This window comes from Miniopterus schreibersii (genome assembly GCF_964146895.1).
Source record: "Miniopterus schreibersii genome assembly, chromosome: 6".
Lineage (NCBI taxonomy): Eukaryota > Metazoa > Chordata > Mammalia > Chiroptera > Miniopteridae > Miniopterus > Miniopterus schreibersii.
Genome location: NC_138107.1, coordinates 74,423,084 through 74,448,954, shown reverse-complemented (window position 1 = coordinate 74,448,954; position 25,871 = coordinate 74,423,084). Strand labels below are relative to the sequence as shown.

Genomic DNA, 25,871 nt, shown 5'->3' with positions numbered 1-25,871 from the left:
CTTCCAGGCGTACTGGATCAGAAAACTCTGGGCCTGGGCTCGGCAATCTGTGTTTTAACCAGCCCTCCAGGTGATGCTGATGGGTGCTGATGTCTGAGAACCACTACTCTAAAGTCAGAAGGTACTAGACAGCCATGACCTAAACCTTCGGGAGAACTAACAGTACAAACAATTCCTGGTGGTTGAACAGGCTGGAAGGACCCTAACTGGATGGGATTCACCAGCAGTCAACTGCAGTTTTGTCACTAAGATGGTCAGCCAGTCTCTCCTTGGAACTGCCTTGCATTTGTACACGAAGAAGAACGTTGTGTGTGGCGCTAGTGGAGTGGTGGTGGCTTTTCCTCAGTTAATAAGTGGTGCCACTGTTTATAAAGACATCGAGCACTGTTCTCAACTGAGTTTCTCTTAAACTATCCCAGGAGATTCTCTCTTTTTCTTTTTGGTCTGTCTTCCCTGAAGTAATAATTGTGTTTCAGAAACCTATATGGTGTCTAGTCCAACACTTTATTAGTTACTTCCACGTCAAATACAAACATTACAATACAAGACGATCTTGCAGACAAACACTTTTCTAGATTGGTCCACTAACGAATGAGGAGAACAGAGTTTGTTTTTTTTGTTTTGGATGAGGCATAATTATAAATGGTTTCTTCACCAATTTCATAAGTCTTGTCCAACAACAAGCTCATATTTCCAATAAAAAGTGCTTTAAAATAGTCTCTTGTGTTTTAAGGCCACACTAAATCTCACTAGGATCACCTAAGCGGTGCCCAAGCACACGTAAGTTCTGAATTTGCTTTCTGCCCGTTTCCTGGTCTGCAGAGTAAGGAGGGATATTTAGGTGTCATGCACACGGTTACTGTGGGTATTGATCTGATGCCCTCGGTACCTGAATCTTTAAATGATTTTGCCTACCCAGTGCTTCCTCTTTCCAGTGTGCGTTTGAAAATGGTTAGCATTTATTTTGCATATTCTCAAACTTAGATGACGACCTACAAATTTAGTTCTGTATACTTCCCAGGGAAGCAGATAGAGAGGCACTGTTGGCTACGGGGCACTCTGAGTGATTAAATGGTAATCGAAAAAGGTCTGCAATTTGTGCATGTCGTTCCAGAAGCAGACTGCCATGTTTTTCCTGCTAAACAGCTGGCCATGAACAATATTATTCCATCATTTCCACCTAATTGGCAGGTTTTCTAAATTACTACTGAAGGTCTGGTTTCAGGTTAAAGTTCAGATTTTGTTTATTTTTGAACACTCAAAATACTGTCGCATATGATCTTTCTGTGTATAAACACGATCCTTTTCTTAGCCCTTTTAGAAAAATCCCCATAACATTATAGATCTGGGAGATCAATCAAGTGTTTTTAACTCACTTTAACTGTTTAATGCCTTGAGACACTGAAACGTTTCCTTGGTGCAGCTGGAGCACAGTGTAGTATCTAGAGCATGGCCTTTGAATTCAGGGAGACTTCCTGCCTCCAACTTTGCCATTTACTGGTTATCTTGGGCAAATTTCTTAACCTCTCTGGGTCTCTGTCCTCCTCTTAAAAAATGAGGAGACCAATACCTGCTTCACAAGGTTACTGTGAAAATAAAATATGGTAATGTAGGTAAATGTACATTCACAGTGGCACTCGACAAATGTCACCTCCTCCCTGCTGTTTGTAACTTCCTGCTATTGTCATCAGCTCCAAACAGTTAGTTTGGAGGGCCCAACATGATGTTCCTTTCTGAGAAAAAACCTTCCTATATAAGCAGTATTGTGATGTATTTGGGGGAAGTCAAAGGTATCTACTACGTAATTGCAGTTAAGGCTCTATCACTCTTTCGAATGACTCTGTATAAGCCTTCTCCTTGACGCAACAAGAACCAAAAGCCTAGTGGTATTGTTATAAAGAAGTTTCCATGGAAAGGTACTTTTGAACTCTGTTACCATTTTTCATATCTGATTGAAAATACGTTGAGCTGTTATGCATGTTAGCATCAGCCTCGGCTAGTCATTCAATAGTCTAAAAATGGTAAAAGGTGCCTAGTTTCGTACTGATGGAGAAGGCGAGAGAATAATCTCATGGGGAGAGGGCACGAGATGGTACAGAGAGGCAGCCCAAGCATCTTTAAAAGCTGGTCAGGGGATGCAAGAACTAGGAGAGATCCTATGAACACTCCATAGCCCTCCATCAAATCGGTGCCCTCATGACAAGGAGAAGTCTGAAGAGTGTGATATCCTGGGCCGAGCTGTTCCATCAGGAATCTTGCACACTGAGTTTTCCAGGTGTTCATGATGTGCACTTTACCAAAATATTAGAGAAAGAGAGTCAATCTTTCTCTTCAAATCTTTGGCAGTAAATACCGGCAACTAAAAGCTACGTGCAAAATCTTATTCTCCCTAGATCTGTAAATATGTGGTGACTGTTTGAACTGCAAAGGCCACCTTGACCTTGGTCTTTCGGAGACCTTGGGGAAAGGCAGAAACTGAGACACGGGAGGAGCGGGAGGGGCTCCCTGGCCAGTCTGGGAAGGGACCCGTGTCTGCCTTTACCGAGGCTTCCTAATGATCTTTTCTTTTCCACCCCGGGAGGATTCAGCTGATTTCATTGTCACTTGAAGTCCTGCTCATTAGAGATTACTGGCATGAAGCAACATCATTTCTGAAAAATGCAAATACCTCTGGGAAGTGTTGCTGTGATAGTTAATTTTCTGGTTGAACTCTGACGTGGATGCCAAGCAGAGTACGCTGGGAATGAAGGTGGGCTGAAGACAATGTGGGTCCAGGCAGACTACAGAAAAAGTGACAGGCAGGAGGGGACCAAAACCTCTTAAAAAATATAGGCACAGAGCTCTGTGTATTCTCTCATTTCTCCACTCTTGGTACCCACAATCAGGTGAGTCCCAGAGCAGTGTTTGGATAGAGTACGAGGCAAACTTAATTTCATATTCTGGGTCCCAGAATAGAGAATCTGGTGGGAGAATGAATTGTGACTTTTAAATAATTAGTGAACATACTCTGGAACATGGCATTCATAAGTTGAGACTAGCTTCCTTTGAATTTTTATACTTTATAGAAGGTTGCAACATATAAACATTTTGTAATTACTCTACAGAAGTTTTTTCCCCCCAGTAAATTCTGTAGTACTCACAGGAGAACTGAACTTAAGACAAGCTATAAAAAGAAACAGAACAACCACGGTGTACTACTTTTGTAAAAAAAAAAAAAAAAAGTACCTAACTTTCCATTCTACTTACAAAATATAAAAATTCAAAAGCACAAACACAGCTCATTGCTATCCCAACAATTCACTGCTTGTTCTGATCACATGGTTGATCTGTTTCTAAACTCAAGTTATTATCTGATGAGTAAAATCTGAAGGCAAAGAGAGTGCTTTATAGCACTGAAAAAATGTCTTCTGGATTCTGTGGTGATCTTAGGTGGCGTATCGAAAGATACAATCCCTTCTTTTAGATTGCCTAAATAAATCTGCTCTGTCTTCCTATTAACCTTGTAGATAAGCTTACATAGTCTCAAGGAAGACAAAGTTTACAAATACCAGCACTGAGTAGAGTTGTCCATTTCAAATCCTTACTTCAATATCGAAACATTGATGTTCTCTTTTTAAAAGATGACATTATGAATGTATTTTTAGGGGCTAGAAAAATTATAATGTATGTCATAGCAACTAAACTCCACTTTCTAGAATATATATGAATGCGCTTGACTGAGTTTCAATCATTATTATTACAATTTAAGAAATATTAAATATACTATACATAGTAAGATAAAGGTTCCAGACTAATTTTCTAGTAGTATTTAAGAAAAGAAATATCCACTTAAAATATTAGCCTGAATAAAAGAACCTCAGGCATGGGGTAAACTGACTTGCTAGAAAGGAGAACTATTTTAAATTGAAAAACTTAATTTCTTGGATTTCATTGTTATCCCTTCCCCTTTAGTTTTCTTCGGAGACTAGAGCTTATGTAACTGACACCGTAATTTCATATGGTTGCTGCGTAACAGCTGACGATTAAAATGATTTCATCATAATGTCCTTTCCCACCCCTTCCAGCTGTGTCCCTACCCCACACTTCCTGCCCCTTCCCTGAGAAGTCTGCTCACTGAACGGAGGACTCTCATTCCTTTCCTCCAAGGGTGTTGCATTTTAATGTGTTTTTTTTTTTCTTAAAAACCGTTATAATTTATGTTCAGATAACTGTAGAGCATAGAAATGTCTGTGCAACAAGGGACTAAGGCACCATTTTTTTCTTTCCCTTTTCTTTTCTGCCTTGGGAGCAAAAGCAAAGATTAATGGGACCGCCCAGGTGGCTGTCCATCTTCTATCTCAGCAATACCTGTATCAGCAAATATCCCTGGGCACTGGGTGTCAAAGGCTGCCATGACACAGACGGAAACCTCTGCCAGGAAAGCGTTTTCTTCCATTAGAAACAGGGAAATAAAGGCACGACAGTACCTTACACAAAGAAGCTGGTGAGTACCAACCAGAAAATCTTGACAACTTAGGACAATGTTGAAATGGTCTGGAATATTTTACAGAGAAAGTCATCTTTTTCTTGATTATGACACCTCAAAAAAGATACTTTTCTAGCTGTTCTCCACCAAATGCGATCATGATATAAATCTTTCTCCAATGAATAATGTTTGGTGTTGGATGTCTGAGTGTTTCTACATCAGCTTGACTTACCAGCAGATATTTTCTTAGCGATTGCATAAAAAAAAAAAAAAAATCAAATGGATCAATGTAGAGTTTTCAAAGGAACGGTCTTTGAAGAGGGACCCATTTGGCAATAACATTGTAGGTAAAAGCACTGGGAAATAAACTTCAAGATTTAGGAATGTGTCAAGGAATGAAGAATCTCTTGAAATGATGCGCAAAATCAGAGTATCACTTGTGTCATCTAGAGGCAGCCTTAGCATCCAGAACGGCCCCAAAGCTGACCAGCGAGGGAGCGGCTCTGGCTCTCTGGGCCTCTCGTTTCAGCGGGGCTGACTGGCAGGCGGCACCCTCTAACCCTCGCTGCTGAACTCCCACGTGAGTCCCCTACACTATGATGTCGTAGACGCGGCCCACTCTGCCGAGCCACTCTCTCACGGCCTGGCGAACTCTGATGTCCGTCACATGGCAGGTCAGCTGGCTGATGCACGGGAACACCGCTGGCTGGAGGGCCGTGAAGGTCGGGTCTGGAAGGATCTGAATCTGATTGAGCACTGTTAGCACCATGTTGGTCCACGCCTAAGGGAAAGGATTTAAGAGAGTTATCGGCTTTCTCCTGTGGTTCCGTTTGAATTCTCAGGAGTGGCTAACCCTGACAATTTGCAAATGAGTTTTCTCAGGCTTTTAGGCTGTAATAAATTAGTCTTTACTAATAAATTGTCATTTTAACTTCATATATACAGGGACTTATCTAACAGTACAAGTACTTTACTTTCAGCTTTCATAAACTACACAAATCTTATTTACTCCTCAGTTTTAAAAACTCTCTTGTTTTTCATAATGAGATTTCTACAGGATGTATAACACTTTTAATCAGCAGTCACTCTAATAATGCCTAGAAAACTGGGAATAGGTCTACTTTAATTTAGGATAACTTTTAAAATCATAAGCAAATCGCCAAGATATGAAAAACAATTATTAAGATATGTTATTTGTTGAGAAGGTATCTGCTAAAGAATAATCATACATCACAGTTTGATTGGACTTTTGCAAATCTAGTCTATGGTTTTTGTGGATTCTGAATTATGAAGTTGAGTTCTATGTTCAAGATACCTTAGAGGAAAATAACGCATCTTGCAAGGGATTCATACTAATTTTAAATGTAGAGTCATTCAAAGAATACATTATAGTCCATGGGATCCTAGGGCCCAGGACAGTCTTACTATTATTATGCCTGTGGCAGGAATCCAAAATTTAAGGAAAACATCAGATTATTTTTAAAGGGCTCTCTATGGCTCCAGATCCCACTATTCCCCCCCCCCCCCATCTCATCTTTTCTTAAATTGAACAAAACAGCACCAACGGTGTTTTCCCTTCAAGCTCATTTTTTGATGTACGGCGGGATTACGAATATTAAATACAGGAAGGACGAGGCACACTCACAGCCCTCCGGAGAATGAGAATTTGTATGTGCTCCGGGTGGGTCAGAAAAACCTGAGACGCAAACAATTCATTGGTTTAACCACCGAGTACTGTGCGCTTTCCCTTTCTCCTTTAATGCTTCATCGCTACAGAATTTCCTGAGACTCGGGACTCCGTGCCAGCTAAAGCACACCCATTTCATAAGCTTTAGCTTCATCTTATTTCTCAGTAATATTTGTTTTAACCCACAAAAACGATGCCTGAAATGATCTAATGGTAACACGTCGGTTTCACAGCGACACCCCGATGCACGCGGACCCTGCGTCTTAGCCTCAGGCAGCCCTGGGACTCTGTGGGGGAGGCGGGTCTCCTACTGCTGTCAGTCAAACTCCCGGAGGGGGCGTGTCCATCCCTGGAAGCCCAGCCTGCCCGGCGCCTGGGAAAGCGCCCCGCCCCCCCGGCGGCGCGCGCACCCCACCTGGATCTGCGCCTCGGCGTCGCGCGCGGAGACGCTCCGGGAGCTGCCGGTGGAGCCCGAGCGCGGCCGCTTCTCCTGGCGCAGCAGCTCGGGGCCCGCGCTGAAGGAGTGCCGCATCTGTCCCTGGTCTATCAAGTGCTGGGGCCGCTGAAGCAGCGGCGAGTCTTGGCCCCGGGGGCCCAGGGGCTCCCCCTTCTTCTCCACTTTGACCTCTTTGGGGAACGCGGGCAGGTTGTGCTGCTGTTTCCTCTTTTTGTATTCCGTCATCAACTTGGAGATGGTCTTGTCGGCGGCCATGTTGTAGATTTTGTTGCCCGCGCTCTCCCACCACTCCTTCTTCCGGCCGGGGTCCTTCTTGTCCACCTTGGGGCTCGGGGGCAGCATCGGCGCGTCCCCGCCGGCCCCCCTCAGGCTCAGGGGCTCGCCGGCGTGATCCCGACTCTGACTCCGGTCGTCCTCGGAAGGGGTGTCTTTCCCCGAGAAGCCCCCGGTGGACGGCGTGGAGGACTCGGACGGGAAGGAGGGCAGGGTGAAGAAGGGGTCGCTCCGGAAGGCGGGCGCCTCCTCCAGGCCGCTCTCCAGGTCCAGGTGCATCTGGATGTAGTTGTTGCACAGCTCCATGCACAGCTTGTGAAGCCTCTTGACCAGCCACACCCAGTCGGCGTTGCTGACGGGCTGGACGCTGAGGGACGGCATCCGCGCCCGCCACTGCCTCTTCTCCTTGCCCCGCGGGGGGCTCACCTGGGCCGTCTCCTCGAAGATGTCTTCATCTTCCGACGAACACTGCTGGGACGAATCGGTGCTCCTCTCCTCGTCCTCGAAAAGGACCTTCTTCACCTGCTCGGCAGTGATGGTTTCTTGATTGGTGAGCACCGCACAGACCAGCGCGTGGAAGTAGATGTTGAAGCTCATGGCGGACTGGCGGTAGAGGTTGGCGGCGCCGCCGATGCCAGACACTTTCTTCAGCAGGCACTTCAGCCCCGGGCTGGTGTCGAACTCCCTGGCCGTCCGGTAGGAGTCCAGCAGCAGGTCGAAGATGACGGCCAGGTTCTGCATGGAGATGTATCTGAGGAAGCCGGCCAGCTTGGCTTCCGGCACTTGGAGGGTCTTCTCCTCCCCCGGAGAGGGGCCTTTGACAAACTCTTCTAACAAGATGTCATATAAGTTCTGGAGTAACACCTGATGAGACAGTAGGCTCACCACAATTTCCCTGAAAGAAACACTTTGAAGGAAGGGAAAGGGATCGATTAGTAGCCTTCTGCGAGATATTTTTTAAGTGTTAACACATTTCAAAACGACATACGCAAAATTATAAACTAAATTACGTGTATTTTAATGCCTTCCTTTGAAAAGGGCATTACACAAAAACCATTTTCATCATAAATGGCATTCCTGACACTTTTCAAAATCTAGGATCTATACAATTAAGTTATGATACTGATTAACAGTTATCTGCATGCCTTAGAAAAACAGTAGAAGATATTCCATTTGACACTTTAGGATGTGAAACTGCTAACTGCATGTGAGAGGGACAGAAAATCCCCTTACTTTAGGTTCAGGCTAAATAAGAAAACAGTGGACAAAGAAGCAAATGGTGGAGAGATCAAAATTTCAGAAAGATATCCAAAAGTGAAGTAACTGTATATAGATATACAACTCTTAGTCATCCACGCTGGTCAGAGACAGGAAAGATCTGAAGCAAACAAAAGTCTACAGATAATCCTTCCATTTGTGGTAGCCAGGTGTTTCAACCTGGTTCTTGGCACACCCTTTAAGAAGGGGGCTGTGAAGCACTGAAACCTACATCTTCCTTTTCTGCTTCTAATGCAAAGTGCAAAGGAGAGCAAGTTGGGGGATTAGATAATTGAGAATTAGCTGCATAACAAGTGGCTGATTTAAGTCAGTATCAGAGATAAACAGATTCACAGTTTAAGGTCCAGCTGACCCTTGAATGACCGGTTTGGAGTCAGCAGGTAGACTTACCCATGGATTTTTTTCAATAAATACTGTAAATGTATTTTCCTTATGATTTTCTCAATACCACTTCTTTTCTCTGGCTTACTTTATTGTAAGAATACAGTACATAATACATATAGCATGCAAAATATGTGTTACTCAACTGTTTATATTATCAGTAAGGCTTTTGGTCAACAGTAGGCCATTTGTAGTTAAATTTGGGGGGAGTTAAGTGCAGATTTTTGACTGTGTGGGGGTTGTCATCCCTAACCTGTGTTGTTCAAGGGTCAACTATACAACGTAAAGCTCCATTACAATTATGTGAATTGTGTCAAACTGACTTAAAAACAAAACCCAGATTTCTCTTAAGTGTTGTAATTTGGATTTAATTAATTTATTTTTTCCCCATGGGCAATTTCAACATGGACCTTTGAGAATGTAACTGACCAGCAAGAACTGTCCCTGCATCAAATCCAAGAATGTAAAATATTTAAAGAAGGTTAGGGAATGCTTTTGGGCACAATGGCCACTGCTAAAAAATTTAGTATGCTTTTTGTGTTTTACTTAATTTCACTGAGAGGCTAACTGTCCATTAAAAGTACTAAGTAAACTGATGAATCATGCTGATATATTTTAAAATCTTAACCTTTTAAAACCTTTAAACCAATAGCACAGAAATATTGGGCTATTGTTTTTTTTCCTGTTTCATTTATAATATGAATTTAGCCTATTCCTTCCCCATTTTTCCTACTTTTTGCAAGAATAATTGGTTGGAAGGAAACTAGAAATAATAATAAAAGGAAAACAGGTAGGAAAAGAATTGGAATTCTGAAATAGATCAATGCTGCAAAGATATGAAAAGGAGTATACAACATTTGGTGCACACAGATAAAAATGAGTGACTGGCAGTAAAGGGAAACCAGGCATAGAATTGGGGAGGAGCAAGCGGGGTATTGGTAAAACTCTATTCCTGAAGGTGGCTTACAGCTCATAGTTATTTTAGTTTTTATTTATTCTTTATAACTTTTGAGCCTTCCTCATCTTCTTTTGTATGTACTACACACTTGACTAAAAAAATTGTGCCTGGGAATTTCACTGAAATGGTTGCATTAATCAAATGGCCGTACTAAGCAGCTCACTTTTGGACAATCACACACTCCCAGAAATGGAAATGGTTTCGATTCTGGCTCCCCCACTTCACAGCTATGTGACTCTGGAGAAGTGACCCAGTCTCTCTGAATATCTCCTCAGAGATCAATGGGAGTGGAAATGTCTAGCCACTCTACTTCACATATTGTGCTCAAATAGTTATCATCATTACTTGTAGTTTGTTGCAAGTTTAAAAATGGAAAACTTGAGTCACTGCCTTCATCTTCAAGAAGAGTTTCTAGGCAGGATGGTAGGACAGGCACACCTCATTTTATTGCACTTCACAAATGTGATTTTTAACAAATTGAAGGCAAGATTCTCCACCAGCAAAAAAGATTATGCCTTGCTTTTTTGTGCTACTCACGTTATTGCGATGGTGTGGAACTTACCCTGCAATATCTGTGAGCTATGCTTGTACTTAAAAAGAGCAAGTTTCTTGTGGCAGGGCACAGGTCTTTTTGTGTATCTCTCAGTGATACAATATGAATCACACATCAAATTACATATTATAACTTTTTAAAAAATAATTGTATGATGCTATAGACACACTGAGTTGTGACCCCCACCCCCACATTCACATGTTGAGTCCTAACCCACAGTACCTCAGAATGTGACTACCTTTGGAGAAAGGTCTTTAAAGAAATAATTAGGTTAAGACAGGAGGTCATGAGGGTGACCTCCTAATCCAATATGACTGATGTCCTTATAAGAAGAGGAGATCAGGACACAGGTACAGAGGAAAGAGCACGTGAAGACACAGGGAGAAAACATCCATCTAGAAACACAAAAGAAACCAACCCTGGTGCCACTTCAATCTCCGACTTCCAGCCTCCAGGACTGTGAGAAATAAATTCTGTTGTTTAAGCCAACCACTCTATGGTACTTCGTTGTGGCAGCCCTAGCAAACTAATACATCTGAAATGTGGGAAATATGGTTAAAAGGCTAATAATTTTGTATGACAACCTTTGCTAAATGACTGCAAATATAGGATTTCCCCCCCCAAAAGTGTGTGTGTGTGTGTATACACATTTATTTATTTATTTTTTGATAGCTAAATTGATGTTTCTTTTCAGATTTAACCCGTTGGAATTAACAGTTATTCAAAGTGTGTATACATTTTTTGGGACACCCTGTACTTCAGTATTCTTAGAGAAAGCTGGGATCACAATGAGCAAGGACGGGTCTGAATGAACTTTCCTGTTTGTGAGCCTCGCACGTGTTTAAGCTTCGCTGCTTACCTTTTCTTGGTGTGTCCATTTGGCTTTTCATCAGGAGGCAGCTCAATAATGAGCTGACAGGACTGCGCATGGTCGAAGTTGTTTGGAGTCTTTGGTGAGCACTGGGTGTCCAACATAAACACCTGTACAAGTACACAAAGGCACAGTTCAGAGCTCCAGGATCGTCCACCTGACTCCAGAGGTTAGCTGGCTGCCCATGGCCAGGTGCTTATTTCTACTCATTTTCTCACCTATGAAGTGAGGTTGATAATGGTTTCCTGCCTGGTATATTTGTCGAGAGAATTAAATTAATTAACACGTGTGTAGTACGTAGGCAAAGCATGAGAAGAGCAAATAAATATTCAATAAGTGCTAGCTGCTGACACTAATAATGCTACTATTTCTAGCACGTGATAATTCATCACACTCCTAAGGGCAGGCGCTGATGTTTAATATTAATTTAAAGTAAATAAAGAGAGGCTGTGCTTGTAAAAGATCTCTGTGACCTCTGGTATCATATTCTGCCCAACACAGAAAAATAAAAGAAGTTAATCAGGACTCCTTGGGCTGTCTAGTAGAGTAGCATGGCCACGTCTCTGGTCCTGACAGAAGTGACTAAGAGAAGACTAACCACTGCTTGGATTCTGAGCCACGGAATTTCACTTTACATGATTTAACTACCTTCGCTGCTTCCCTCTGAAAGTACGAGTACGTCTAAGGAACTTTTTCTTTCCACGTTTGTAAGAATGATGAGATTACTGAATACTGGGTTATGTGCAGAGTGAACACAGGAGGAAGGTTTGGGACTGAGGAAGAAAGAAATAATAGGGAGCGAAAGATTCACTAAGTATTGGGGAGTGAAAGATTCTCTGCTGTTCTTTGCCATGCACGATCTACTTCAGAGGATTCCACCGGCACCTTCACAGTCTCACTGTGTGGTGGGATGTGGCTGAAGAGACCACGGGATGCACATAGGAAAATTCTTTACTTAGCCAGGTGTGATGGCTTCCTATGTGGAGGAGCCACCCCTTTGGGGGACCACCCTTTTGGCTTCTCTGTTATCATTCCTAGCCAGACTTACTTTTGACATGCGCCAGAAGAAAAAGTGCACAGTCAAACCTGCATGGTTAAGTACATTTTAATTTTACTGATCAAATTCAACTCAAATTTATTAAGAAACCTGTAAATGTTAAGCTCTGTCCTCTATGGGAGAAGAGAAAAATATGGAATAAGTTTGCCATCCTTAGGCACTCACAGTCTAGCAGGAAGAACAATATTTAAGCAAATACTTAGAAGTGGTCCAAGCAAATCAAGCTGGGTATGAAGGGCATGGCCAGGTGAGAAAGGACTCTGTTTGATCTGGACCCTGCAGGATGCAACAAACAAGAGATGGCGGGGAGAACCATAATGCTGGGAGGACCAGAAGTTTCCGGTAAAGGACAGTCCTGGCAAGAGGTCAGAGACAGCAGGCATAGGTCCCTAAGGGAATGAAAGGCAGCTTGGTGATGAGGACCTTCAGGGGGGACCCCCAGCAGCATGCCAAGCTCCAGAGCCCCTGGGATCGGAAGGCCCAGCCCTTACCTGCTGAGCCATGGCTCGGATACGCCAGTACTCGGCCTCGGCACTGGGCGAGGAGGAGGGGGCTGCCACCCTCACCTGGCAGCCTTCCCCACTGAAGCTCTCGGTGCCGCTGTGGAAGCAGCCCAGCAGGTCCTAGGGGGAGACACAGTCGTCGTTCACCGGCTGCATCTGGGTTCATGGCTCCAGACTCTGTCTCGGGTCTGACACTGTCACTGTGCCTGGGACAAAAGTAATGATGCCACTACTCCTTTCTCACCCTCTGCACGGTTTTAACTGAGACCGCCTGCTATGAGGAGGAAGGTGGAATCCACGTGGCCAACTCGATGGGGCACCAGGGAGCTAGGGAGGACTGGACCCTGCTCTGGCTCTCTCCAAGCACTTTACCTTCACGGGCTTGAGGGTGGCAGAGAATGCGTCCTGCAGGGCACAGCAGGCCAGCCTCCACATTTCTTCCGTGAACACAGGGCCCGCCGTCACGAGGACGTACCTTCCAGAAGAAACTCGAAGTCTTAAATCCATACCTTTACTGCCACACCACTTAGACCCTTACGGACACATACACAATTTATTCCATTGTTTCCTTACAAGTCTTGCTGTCTTTCATCACTCTTGCCTTCAATCCATCTGGTGGTTCGTTGTCAATACTACTACTTCCTGAACCATGTTAGTGTAAAAATATCAGTGATCCCCATTACAAACAGGCCAATGTTTAAACTTAGGCTTGCATGCAAGACTGTATATTCTGTACTAATTTTTCCATTCCAGCCCCGTTGTCCACTGCTCCTCTACAAATAAACAAAACACTAAAAAACCTCTTTGTCACTTGTAATTCTTATCTCCATGTATTTTGCTCATGATGGTCTCCTGCTTGCCAAGTCCCCCCCTGTCACAAAGCTCACCTTGGGAGATCTGATCAGTGTCATTACAAAAAGCCCTGTTGACCACCCTGCTCCCCTCCTTTCCATTCTTGGCACTTATGGTAACTCCTTCGTGTGATGATTCTCTGCATGAATCTGTTATGCCCTTTGGAATGGGATATCTGCTCCTTGAGGGTGGGGACCTTGGCCTACACCTCTCTGTGCCGCAGAGTACCTGTGTAACGCCTACACAATAAATATTTGCCGACTGAACACCGAAATGAAGAAATATTAGCACAGTCATTTTTCTAAAAACCAATCTAAAAAGTAGCTCGTTACCACAAAAGATAATTTAGTGCCCTTGGATTTCATAATAAAAACTCCAGTTTCGTAGAGAGCCAAGAAGCCTTCTTCTCACCTAATGCAGGAGCAGCCCACCCTGGAGATGGTTTCCGTGGGCTTGGCCACACAGGCTACCAGCAACTCAAAGAGGTCCTTCAGCATGGTGTTGATCATGCTCTCATACCTGATGTCTGCGGGAAGAGGCAAATCGAGGCTTCACTCAGCGCTATGATAAATGAATGGGTTGAAATGGCAACTGTAGCAAAGAGGGACGTGGGAGTGATAGGAAAATAAACATCTGTGATGAAAGTATATAATATTCATTTTTATTTAGCAAAATGAAATGTGTGGTTCACTTTTATGTGTTCATGTACATTTTTCAAAGTTAAGTATATAATTTATTTACCTAAGTAGAACATATCATATAGCCTGAATACTAAAAGGGGGGAAAATAAGACATACTTTCTTACTGCTGAGAGTCAAATTAAATTGGATTAAGTGCTGTTAGAAAACAAAAAAAATCTCTCGCCCTCCCACTTCCTGAACCCAGTCTGGCTTCAGCCTCCACACTGTCCCCAGGCTAAAGAAAATAAGACTTCCGAAAATCACATTCTGTTTGCCCAATTCAAGGAACAGTCAGTATTCTTTTCCTCAAAGTCCTTGTGATGCCACAGAAGCAGTTTTCAGTATAATCGGCAAAGGCCCCTGCTGTGCAAAGCAATGACCTGGTCAGGAACACCTACCCCTAAGGATACACTTGTCTCCTACATGTGCAAACACCCACTCTTTTTCTTTCTCAATTAGCCCCCCCCCCCCAATCTTTCTACTAAGCTTAGTAGAGACAGCATTTCTTATCTTTGCTTTTCCACTCTCCCTTGGGGTTAAGTTCTCATTAATTTCTCTAACCCCTCCTAAGAGGGAGCCTCTCACCTCACCTCTGCCTTTATACTTCTGCATGCCTTTCCCTCTTCTTTGTAACCTCTAGAGCTAGCAGCAATATTTCTTCTCTCAAATTTCCAGATCTTTGCGCAGCAAGAGTCATAAGCAAGAATCTATATTTTACAAATGTTGCTTCACTGGGACCACAGTGGTCATATTTCCCCTGCATCTGGCTCCCTCTCTGTCTGCTGACTTCAACACACCCCACACTTTCAAGTCTTTTTTCAAAGTGCCACAGATATTAGGTACCTTCACTCCACCCCTAACCTATTAAGCAACATCTTGCCCATAATTTCAGCCTGTTCTAAAACCCTGCCTCCTCCATTTCGCCACCCCAGATGGAGCAGGACAATAGAATACACCCCTCCCTCACCCCCCAGGCTACACTTACTACATACTTGAACTTGTCTCCCCTCTCCTAATACACAGATATCCTAGACCTTATTAGGTATTTTATTTTTGGTTGTACATATATTTCAAATATTCTGTTTGATAATTTTGTACAGGACACAGAAGTACTAATTTTCTTTTTGACAATCTACTATTAGAAGGTTGGCATTGACCATGTAATTCTATAGGGTGTCCCCCCAAAATGTATACATGCTTTAACAGCTGATAGTTGTTATGAAAATGAAATGTGTAGCTGAAAATGAAATGTATTTTAACAAACACTGCCTTTATAATTATTCAAAGTGTGTGTATACATTTTTTGGGGACACTCTACGTTTTAATAATTCTCAGGACAAAAACCACGCACTGGTATTTGCATTAGGGTTTACTAAGCACTTTTAGACAACGGTGCTGCCTCCTAAAGAAATACTCCATGCGAGCTTCCCCGGGCGCTACAGATACCTGAGTGTATAAAGCTCTGGATGTGCTCCACCACCAGCTCACAGGACAGGCCAATGGCATGCTTGAAGTTTGCAGAGGCCACATCCCAGTAAGAATGGTCTTTATGGCTGCGACGGAGCCAAAGGGACATCACAGGAAGGAGGAGATGAACAACTGCATAGATACCAAACCCTGGTCCTGAAAAACAAAAGTCAGCATCAGAATCGTGATCTTGTCAGCAACTCTCCTGTGAAACAGAGGAGCTCTTCGCCATCTCTTGGCACCGACAACCTCTTTTCAAGGAGCTTCCCGTTCTCTGAGAAGGCACAAGGAAGGAGAATTTACCACTGCTGGGGAATACAGGTCTCCAATGGCATTTTTCTTTTTTGTTTCTGCATTATTTTAGTTATGCAAGTAATACATGAATGCATCCATAAAAATTCAAATAATAGTAATAAAGCTTAAGTATCACTTGATTGGCCACTTAATCCTCAGATGTAAACAAAAGTGAGACATCCTTTTTATAATCAACACAGAAAACACATGGGAATACAAAGAAGAAAAAAGTATATTTTGATGTATTTCCTTCTAGTGCTTTTTGAATGTATGTGTGTTTGGGGGGGGTTGTGTATTTATAAATGTACAAAATTTCATAAAATTGAGATTATACTCATATATATGTACATACATTTTAATATAATGCCTTATAAACAATTATTCATATCATTCACAAATATTCATTTTAATGTCTGTAGAATATTTATATGCTTTTATCACAATTAACCCACTTCGGTGTTCGTAATTTTTTTGGTATTAAGATGTTTTAGCATACATCATTATACATACATTTTTGTCTTCATTACCATTAATTTCCTTTGATGACAGATTTCTAGGAGTAGAATTAGTGGGTTAAATTCTCTTCACACACTTAGTAGCACTCAATGTGAAAGCAGAAAATGGTATTGACCAATAAAACAGATTTAGAAAAAGTGGCATATAATTCATTCTATAAAATACCTGCTTATTCTTTGCATTTAACTTTTTAACATGCGAGAGTAGCTACGATGATTTTCCTGAAAAAAATTCTGATAGAAACTTTGCAATAGATTTTAAAACAGTATCAATTGTCAGGTCTTCATCAGTTTATATTGAATACAAAAACCCTCTTATTACTATAAACTAGTGGTTTCATTTGTGGTTCTGATGGTTAGTGGAAACTAACATTTCTATATAAATTTCTTTAATATTGAGAAGCTTTGGGTAAGTGTGCGCATGAACCTGAATTGAGAACGAGAAAGGAATTTCTAAGGGACGTTCTTTTCCTGTACTATCAGGGTGCTAGGTGATCACTAGATGTCATTTTACAAATCTAATCACCTGTGACCTTTATGTAATCAAGTTGCTGCTGTCTTAATCCTGCATGTATGTCTGAGCGGTTTATTTATGTCAGTGGTAGACACTGTGAACCCTATTGACAGCTCTGGGGCTAAGAGCATGGGAAACCCGGCCAAAGAGGAAGGCTGGATTTATGGAACAGAGTAAAGCCAACCGGCTCACGGGGACGTTGATACCACAGCCTGATTATTGTGGGGCTCCAACACATTCAGACAACCGACCATCACCCATTATTTCTAAATGGATCGGTGGTAAACAATCATAGAACATATCTTAAACATCATTGCCATAAGACAAATATTTATTGAGCACCTATTATGCTGTCTAGAGTTACAGCAGTAAAACAGGTAGGCACTTACAGAAAAACCTTCCTGATAAACCTTGTATGTATAACACCTGCCCCCAAATGATAGAGATAGAAATATTTACCAGGTGTTTTGGTAACATCTCTCAACAGCTCGAAGAGTAAATCCAAGGTTGGTGGTTGGTGCTGCCGTGGACAGTTGGACACAGCTGCTGTTAGCTGCTCCAGCAGGATGATCCAGACTTCTATCAGACCTGGAAGGCAAAAATAAGACCTCTGTGGAATTTGGTTAAACATAATACAGAATCATTGCAAGATAAAATGTGTAAAAGAGGTCTGTAAACTGCCATGTCCTCTATGGGTGTCCCCTATTAAAGCAGCCTCAAGGCCTATAAATGGACAGATTATGATTTACATCTTTTGACAAAGTCAAAGGGAAAAAAACACTCAAATTTCTTGCTTATAATTGTCTGGGTTGGAGGTTTACATTGCTAAGCAAAAATTATGCTTATCTAACCATTCAAATGAAACCTCTATTAGGCAACCATCTAGCCAATTTCCAGTATTTTAATTGTCTTCTACATTAGGTATTCCTATAGCTCTTTCTCATAACTAGTCTTAAACTAGTGAGGTTTTACTGTTTATAATCTCTATAGAAAACTGTAAATCTTCTGACCACCCCCATAAATGATTTTGTAATAAAAAAATAAAATGGGAGAAAAATGTAAAACAAACACAAAAGCAAATTTAAGAAGCTTCCCCTAAAAAGCCTTTTGCGAGAGTTTGAAATAACCCATTCCCAGATATCAGACCCCTATAAGGACATAATTTCCATTTCTACATCCAGAAACAGGACAGGGTCATCAAGCAGGAGCACAAGTTAACCAGTCTGAAAACTCGCCAAAGTTACCAGACTGAACTCCAATGCACAGGAAATTACATGGAACTAATTTGAAACACATTCTTTAAAATTATTCTCTTAATGAGTCTTTAGCTTCTCCAGTCACAAATAGATTCTCTCTTCAGTAATGGCTTAATTTCTCCAGTCTCTAACCAAATAGTCCTGCAGGAAGTAATTATATAATGATCGTGTTTCCTAGAAGGAATTAAAGGCAATTATCAGCCAATTTAAGTACCAATGCACCAATGCAGCCACATTCCAATTTGCTAAATTCAAGAGAATCAGAGCTAGAAATTATATTTAGCAGAATCTGCAAATCAGCACTGGTTTTAGATGGAGGCGTCGATTGTAAAATGTTTTAGGAGCACCCATGGAAACATTGGGTAGACCTGTTCTGTTAGAATCATAAACAATAACAACATAAAAAGATGATCATTCATGATCTATAAGCTACTTAATTCATGGCTTAAGCTTTTGAGACTATGTACACGGCCAATAACCTGGTTTAGTCTAATTGATTAACTTACCAGTGTCATCATCAAAATCAGACAGGACCGACTCAATTCCATCCTCACTGCTCGCTGACTGCTCCTGAAGTCTTCGAGGCAAGCTAGCAAGTCGCCCACTAAGGAATATTGGCTTCATGGGCATTTTGTAGATTTTGGCCAATAACTAAGTAAAAAATACCAAATTTCAGTTATATATTGAAAAAAGCTACACTCTGGGTGTTCTAAAACAACAAAATTATATACGAGTAATAGAAAGGGGAGAGAAAACCAGAAAGGCTGCCACTGTATGAAAGGTTTAAAGCTGGTTGGTTGTGATTTGACTTCCTAAGCTGGCTCGCAAGAGGCATTTATCTCAGGAAGCAGATGAAACAGCATCCAGTGGCAACCAATAAGTAGAGGGGGAAAAACACAATGAATACGTTTTCAGCATCTCAACTGACTATGAGTTTTATAGATTTTTATAAACCTACTAAGGGAACTGTGACACATGACAAGGATTTTTGCCTATGGGAAAAGGTGTTCTCTGGGGATCATTGAGAAGAGAGTCTTGTAGGCCAATCGGATACCAGCCTCGATTTCCCCTCACATGACCCCACATCAAAGACACAGGGGGCAATGGGGCAATGAGGAATCTGTGAGTAAGGTCATCGAGGGGAGTATGAGAATCAGAGCTGACAGACTGCCCTGGGCTCTTTATTACCCTCTCTCCACTGAGCCCAGTCCCCCAGGGATCCCTGTTACTAAAACAAACTCCCACAGACCCTTATATCTTCACCCTTATGTGCCCAGACTGTTCTAGATACCAGGGAAACAGCTGTGCACGAGATGGACAAGATTCTTGTCCTGTGGGTCTCACAGACAAGAATCCTTTCACACCTAATAAATAACATTTCTGACGTAAATGTTACAGAGAAAATTAGACCCATGGTACTACAGAGAGTGACCGAGGTGCATGGGGAACGTTGGCAGGGAGCCGGTGGATACCAAAGCCCTGGTCTCTCTGACAGGTGATGTTTCAGGTGAGATTTGGAAGATGAGGGTCTCAGACAGAGATCTGAGGAGGAAAATTCCAAGCAGAGAGAACAGTGATGGCCCTGGGTGTAATAAGTGGAGTTGGTGTCATGTCACTTGGGGCCTTATGGACACAACCTGAGAAGGAAGGAGAAACCCTATCTGGGAGAGGGTGTCACTGATGCCTAGAGGAGACAGGGCTTCAAGGACGGAATATCATCTTGTTCCACAGGCATGTGACATGGGGAAGGACAGAGCATTATTGAAGTGAGCATAATTAAGGTCACTGTCCACACTGACAGGCGATGTTTTATTGGATTTCTCTACTAGCTCTTGATCGAATACATCCCTCTTACTTTTCCTATGTCTCTCTTCACTGGTTGCACCCGCCCCCAGTCCGCATTTTGGTTTATCAGGAAGATCTCCCACAACCTCATGACTCCACTCTCGACAGCCTGACACAAATACAGATTCTGTAGCTCATCTGAGAAAAAATAAGAAGTTCCAGAGACCTCAGGATCCTGTGTGTTCTAGCACACTTATTACTTCCTCCCTCTCCTTCGTGGACAGGGTGGGGACAACAATTAATACTCCAAATCTGAGTCCCAATTGCCTCAGAGACAGCAGACAGTTTCTCTCTCGGGCCTCAGCAAAAGACACCCACATGTGACTTGCAAGCATCTCCGGAATCAGGTTTCAGGGCCTGGGGCTTGGTACCTGAGAGCAGCGCCTGAGGTAATCCAGGGCAGGCAGGCACAGATCTGGGGCCGTGGCTCCTGGTCCCGGGACACAGTCTCCAATCTCCTTACAGTCCACCTCCCCTGGGGACAGCGCGGGGAGACAGACACAGTTATTCTTGTTTACGCCCTCACAACAGAGACCTGTTTACTCACACGGCATTAGCTCACCCAATGTCTGCTGGAGCAGAGAAAAAAAGAAAAGAATTACTCCAACTTGTACAACCCTGAAAAAAAATAATCCTGTTCCCTGCATGCATCTGTACACGTTAAATACAGCTGGGATCGCGCTGCACATCTTATTTGGTTGAGATTTTTTGTTTGGTAACTCCCTGTTTTGCTAACAATGAGCCCTTTCTCTATTCTGCCACAGAGCTGGCAGTGGCTGAACACTGTTCTCTTGTACCTGGGCTCCTAGCTCACCTCCCTGGGCCCTGCTGTCGACAGTGCGGCTTCCGAAGCTTTCACAAGGATGATCCCAGAGATCAGCCATGCGCTGTGCGGCATGAAGCACCAGGCCTCTCTCCATTTGGAACAGGACCTCATTTCGCTGCCGGTGCTCAGCACTAAATAGTGATGATAAATGAAGGCTCTGGGAAGATGCTGAACATCTGGGGTTTGGGGTTGGAGGCTATGTAATTGAACTGAAATGAAATTCTATCTTTCTTTCTTTTCTTTTCTTTTTTAATAGATCTGTAGAGGGCTTCTGGATTTTCCATAGGTAGACAGTAGTTGAGAATGATCAGTTTTGTTCTCATGGAATGAACCCATTTCTTGACTTTTAATAAAATCATTGCACAGAACTGTAATTGTTTCTAATTGTCTATAATCGTAGCAACTAGCACCATCCCCTGTGGGTAAACAGACATAATTACTAGGCATTAGTTAAAATTCAGAAGCACACAAAGAGGCATTTTCTTCTTAGAAAAGGAAAGATAAACATTTCTTGTTTTAGATAGAGACTGGCAAATGCCTTTTGTACAGGGCCTGACAGAAAATACTGCCTTTGCTGCAGCTTCTCACCCCTGCCCCTGCTGCACGAAAACAGCCACAAATGACCGCGGCTGTGTTCCTATAAAACCATATTTATAAAAACTGTCAGTGGTTGGATTGGGCCTGTGGGCTATAGTTTGCAAACTCCTGGTTTAGGTGAACACACCTTCCAGTATAAAGACACAGATCAGGTTAAATTCACGTTGAAATAATCAAGCGGGAATTAAAAATAAATTCATTTCCTAGCTTGGTGGTCACAGTGAGTATTTAAAAGTTTTTTTACTGAGGCTGCTGTGGTACACGTCGAAGTCTATGCAAATAGCGCCCCCTGGAGCCAGGGGCAGTCCTCAGCCGGCATGGCTATGCTGGGGGCTCAGACGTTTCCAGTACCCCCAGCCCAATAAAAATAATTCCACCTTCTGATTCACAGAAAAAATAGGGCCTACCTGTTTTAAATATTCTCCATGTGAACACTGATAATTCTGCATCTCTATTTTCAGGGCTCAACTCCCTCAGATAAAATCTCAAATTTCTAACATGTTGAGAAGCATCTCCACACAAATGTGTCACTGAAACTGTCCTCCACTCCAGACCTGCTCTCCTTGTGGATATCCCCGTTCTGGGTCACACCAGTCCTTGCAAAAAACTTGGTAGCCATCCCCAGCTCCTCCTCTTGGCTGCCTGTTCACTTCAAATCAATGGCTTTTTTTCTTGACTAGCCTCTGTGAAAGCACTGAGCTTACCAAACTGTAATTATTGATGTATGTGTCTGTTTCCCAGAACAGGCTGCGAGCCTCTCCTGGGCGGGAAGCATGTTTTATTCCTCTTTACATCCCATACTATGTCTGTGCCCATGTAGCAGGCACCCCACTCTTTACTGAACAACAGGAAACCCAAAATAATGCTTCTTCAATAAAATCTAGGTCTGTGAAATAGTAGAAAACATGCTTCATTACAAGATTATTCCATGAACACAATGAAAAGTATCAACCCTGGACAAAACCCGCCGCTGCTTTTACAGTAAGCTCTCCGCTTCTGCGTACACACCATCTGCCCCCGTCCCGAATGCCTGCTTGCTCCAGGCCGTCAGTGGGCCTGTCTCCAGGGCCCTCCACACAGAGCCACCCAGGAAAGGGTCCCCAGCTGTGACAGGCATGAAAGGAGGACTCCACTTACCCAGTCCTTTGACAAACTTCATAAGGCACATGATGTAGCTAGTGGCTGCATTAGCAAAGACCTGGATGTTGTCGGTATTGAGAAAAGCTTCAAATACATCGAACACTGGAGCTTGGCCTTTTCCTGAGGGAGGGAGATTATAGGATTTTAAGGAAGTTAAGTCGCTATCCTTCAGGTCGCCCATACTCCCAGCTCCTTCCACAGGGCCTTGGAAAAATCTGAAGAAAAGCCAGGGAATGGACAGCCGGCCTGCTCCAATGCTGTGCTTCTTAGCTTTGTAGCTGCAGGAGGGCTACAAAGAGAGCCCAGTGGAGAGGTGGGGGCAAAGCTGGCTCAAAGCAGGGCTGAGGGAATGTGTGTCTATAGGACAGTGAACCGTGGGCCTCTGGAATTCTTCTGCACCATAATTATAGGGAAGGAAAGGTGTAGACAAATCCCTGATGGCATATACTAATTTATTTATATCTGTGCAGGAAACAGTTAACACAGAAGGCCTGAGACTGCCGTCCTTCAAGGCCTGCTTGTAAACCTGGCCCTTGGCTGGAGACTGGGAACTTGGCTCTCAGAATAATTCTGGGCAACAGTTAATGGTTAAAGGTAGTTTTCTGAACCTAAACTGTGCAAACAATGTGGTTTATTCTGAACACCCGCTTTTCTTCGGGAAGTCTGGGATTTTGGTATCTACTAGGAGGGACCTCTGGGACCACCCTCAGCTAGGTCTCCAATGCACTTTCCTGGGCCAAAACATTATACTCATATTGCCGCATTTTTCACTGTAGGGGAAAAAGTGTGCTCCGTGGGACCCATCGTGGGGAGTGAGAGCACAAGGAAGCCTGAACAGGTATTCCCCCAGATTCTGTCTGTCTTTCCCCCTCATAATCTAGCTTGTCCTTACTATTCACCATAATACTTCTTAGCTGTGAGCAATGTAATAAATCTGGGTCATGTAATAAAACTTAGCATGATTATATGCTAAGTCCTGAGTCCTTCTGGTGGGTCTCTGAATGTGGGGGTGTCTTGAGACCTCTGACACAACACCCCTGGTTGCTGGGCATGCTTTATGGGTACCCATCCATTTCCAGCCAGACCCAATTTCCTGAATTTGGATTCCCCTGTGTTATGATAGTTTTCTGCTTCTCTCTAGCAAGAGGATAACATTTTTTGTTTTGGCTTTAGGCATTAGCTCAATACAGACATGTAAAAGTGAAAACAACAGAAGTCTCTTAGCCTTTCGTCCAATCTGTCAGCAAGAGCAGGGCCTGACAATGCTCAGGGCCCTCACCTGCTGGCGGAACTCAGAACCCATCTATGTCCCTGCAACACCAGCTTATTTCCTGCTGATAAAGCAGGTCTGAATATCAGGCGTCCCCATAGTTCAATTTCCTTTGATAGCACGAAACTTGGCATAAAGAACTAATGCTCTATAGCAAAAATCGACCACACATCCTTCCCACAATCACCATTCCTATTCAAGTCCTCTAAAGAGCAATTAGGCAAAAAAAAAAAGTAAAGGGTACCAATATTGGAAGAGGTAAGATTCTCTGTGTGCAGATGTCATGGTCTTATATACAGAAAATCTTAAAACACTCTAACAAACATTGTCAGAAGTAATAAAAGGAATTCCGTAAAGTTTCAGGATATAACACCAACACAGTCTTACCCATGGAGTAATCGCCAACGAGGTACTCCTTTACCTCGGACTTGCTCCCGCTGTGCACCGTTTCCAGGGCGCTGAACAAGGGCCTCCAGCCAGACTGGATTTGGGTGGAACACACTTCAACCAGCTCACCAATGGATGTGACGACCTGGCAGAGGCAAAGGAGGTGGCAATGAAAACCCTTTTCTTACTAGAAGCAGGAGAATTTCTGGGAAGGGTGATGTATTTCTCTGTTCCCTATTTCCAGGTTAATTTTCACTAAAGAGAAAAAAACAATCTGGACAAACTCCCGCAAAGATCTTCTAAATAAGCAGTCATGTTGCATTAATTGGCATTTTACTAATGACTAATGTTGCTGAGCAACTTTTCGCAAGCTTATTATTAGCCATTTGTAAATATTTTGCTGTTTTTTAGATTGGGGTTTTGTCTTCTCATTATTGTCTTTTTATTATTTTTAGAGTTCTTTATGGATTCTAGATTCAAACTTTCCAAGATCTATAATTTGCAAATATTTTTTTCGTAGCCTCAGGCTTGTCTTTATTTTTTAATGGTGTTAGGAGAGCAAAAGTTTTAAATTTTAATGAAGCCCAATTCATCAAAAAAAATTTTGGTATGTGTTTTTGTGTTAATCAGCAAAGGGCAACAGGCTGCTCAGGAACTGCTCAAATATGGACTTGCGTGTTCCATGAATTTGCATGTCACCCTTGAGCAGGGGCCATGCTAGCCTTCTCCATGTTGTTCCAGTTTTCATATGTGATTGCTGGAGTGAGCACTACCAAATTTTCTTTTTATGGATCATGCTGGTGTCATTTCTAAAAAATCTTGGCCTAATCCAAGGTCTCAAAGATCCTCTCCTATACTTTCTCCTAGAAATATTTGTAGTTTTTGTTCTTACATTTAAGCCTATGAACCATATTGAGTTATTTTTTGTATATGTTGAGAGGTTCAAGTGCAGGTCATTTTTATTGCATATGTTCCCTCTATTGAATTCCAGAGGCATCTTTGTCAAAAATTAATTAAACATAAATGTGAGAATTTATTTCTGTACTCCTATTAAGTTCCATTGATCTGTAAGTCTGTCCTTATACCAATACCACACTGTGTTGATTAATGAAGTTTTGAAATCAGGGAGAGTAAATTCTCCAAATTTGTTCTTTTTCAAATTTGTTCTCTCTATGCTCGGTCTCTTGAATATGCATATAAATTGGAGAACCATCTTACCAATATCTTTTAAAAGTCTGCTTGGATTTTGAAGGGATTGCTCTGTACGGCGCCCGTGTCGTTTCTACGACCACCAGGTGGCGCAGTTTCATGCGCTGACCCCACGGAAGGGCTACCTTGTCATTTCAATCCTGGAGAGTTATTTTTTCTCTCTACTAAGAGCCAGTGTTAGAAACAGGCTGACGCTCTCCTCACGGAGGGTGCTGCTTGGGTTCATTTCTAATTCAACCTTGGCCGGAATGAACACCAGTCTTAAAGGTTTGCATTGAAATTTATCTCCTGTTCTTCTGGCCTCAGGAATGTGATAGCAGGACGCAGTTTCACCTGATGACAAATTCTGTCACGGCAAAGCCAGTCTTAGAGCTCTGCTTACCTCCTTGGCCTCCCACTGCTACTTTGCTGTGGGCTTCTTAGTATTCTCTACTTTCTTGCCAGAGTGTCAAAGCATCTAAAAAATTCTTTTTAAGCCTTTAACATTTTCCCCTTCCAGAGAGGATCCATGTTCCCAGACTACCATCGTCATGCTA

General features: G+C 42.7%; 1 protein-coding gene across 1 annotated transcript in view; it reads right to left on the bottom strand.

Annotated features, from left to right (window-relative positions):
- Positions 1-4,179: 4,179 nt before the first annotated feature.
- The window catches only part of ARFGEF3 (ARFGEF family member 3), a 109,048-nt gene continuing 87,356 nt past the window's right edge, over positions 4,180-25,871 (bottom strand). Inside the window, exons 23-34 of the mRNA XM_081140141.1 lie at positions 24,127-24,271; positions 22,467-22,589; positions 20,278-20,381; positions 18,568-18,712; positions 17,265-17,393; positions 15,462-15,638; positions 13,747-13,861; positions 12,856-12,958; positions 12,472-12,603; positions 10,912-11,033; positions 6,568-7,789; positions 4,180-5,246 (exon numbers count right to left, since the gene is read on the bottom strand). Coding sequence (XP_080996267.1) covers positions 5,055-5,246; positions 6,568-7,789; positions 10,912-11,033; positions 12,472-12,603; positions 12,856-12,958; positions 13,747-13,861; positions 15,462-15,638; positions 17,265-17,393; positions 18,568-18,712; positions 20,278-20,381; positions 22,467-22,589; positions 24,127-24,271 — 2,709 coding nt within the window. The 3' untranslated portion in view covers positions 4,180-5,054. The remainder of the gene's footprint in view (positions 5,247-6,567; positions 7,790-10,911; positions 11,034-12,471; positions 12,604-12,855; positions 12,959-13,746; positions 13,862-15,461; positions 15,639-17,264; positions 17,394-18,567; positions 18,713-20,277; positions 20,382-22,466; positions 22,590-24,126; positions 24,272-25,871) is intronic.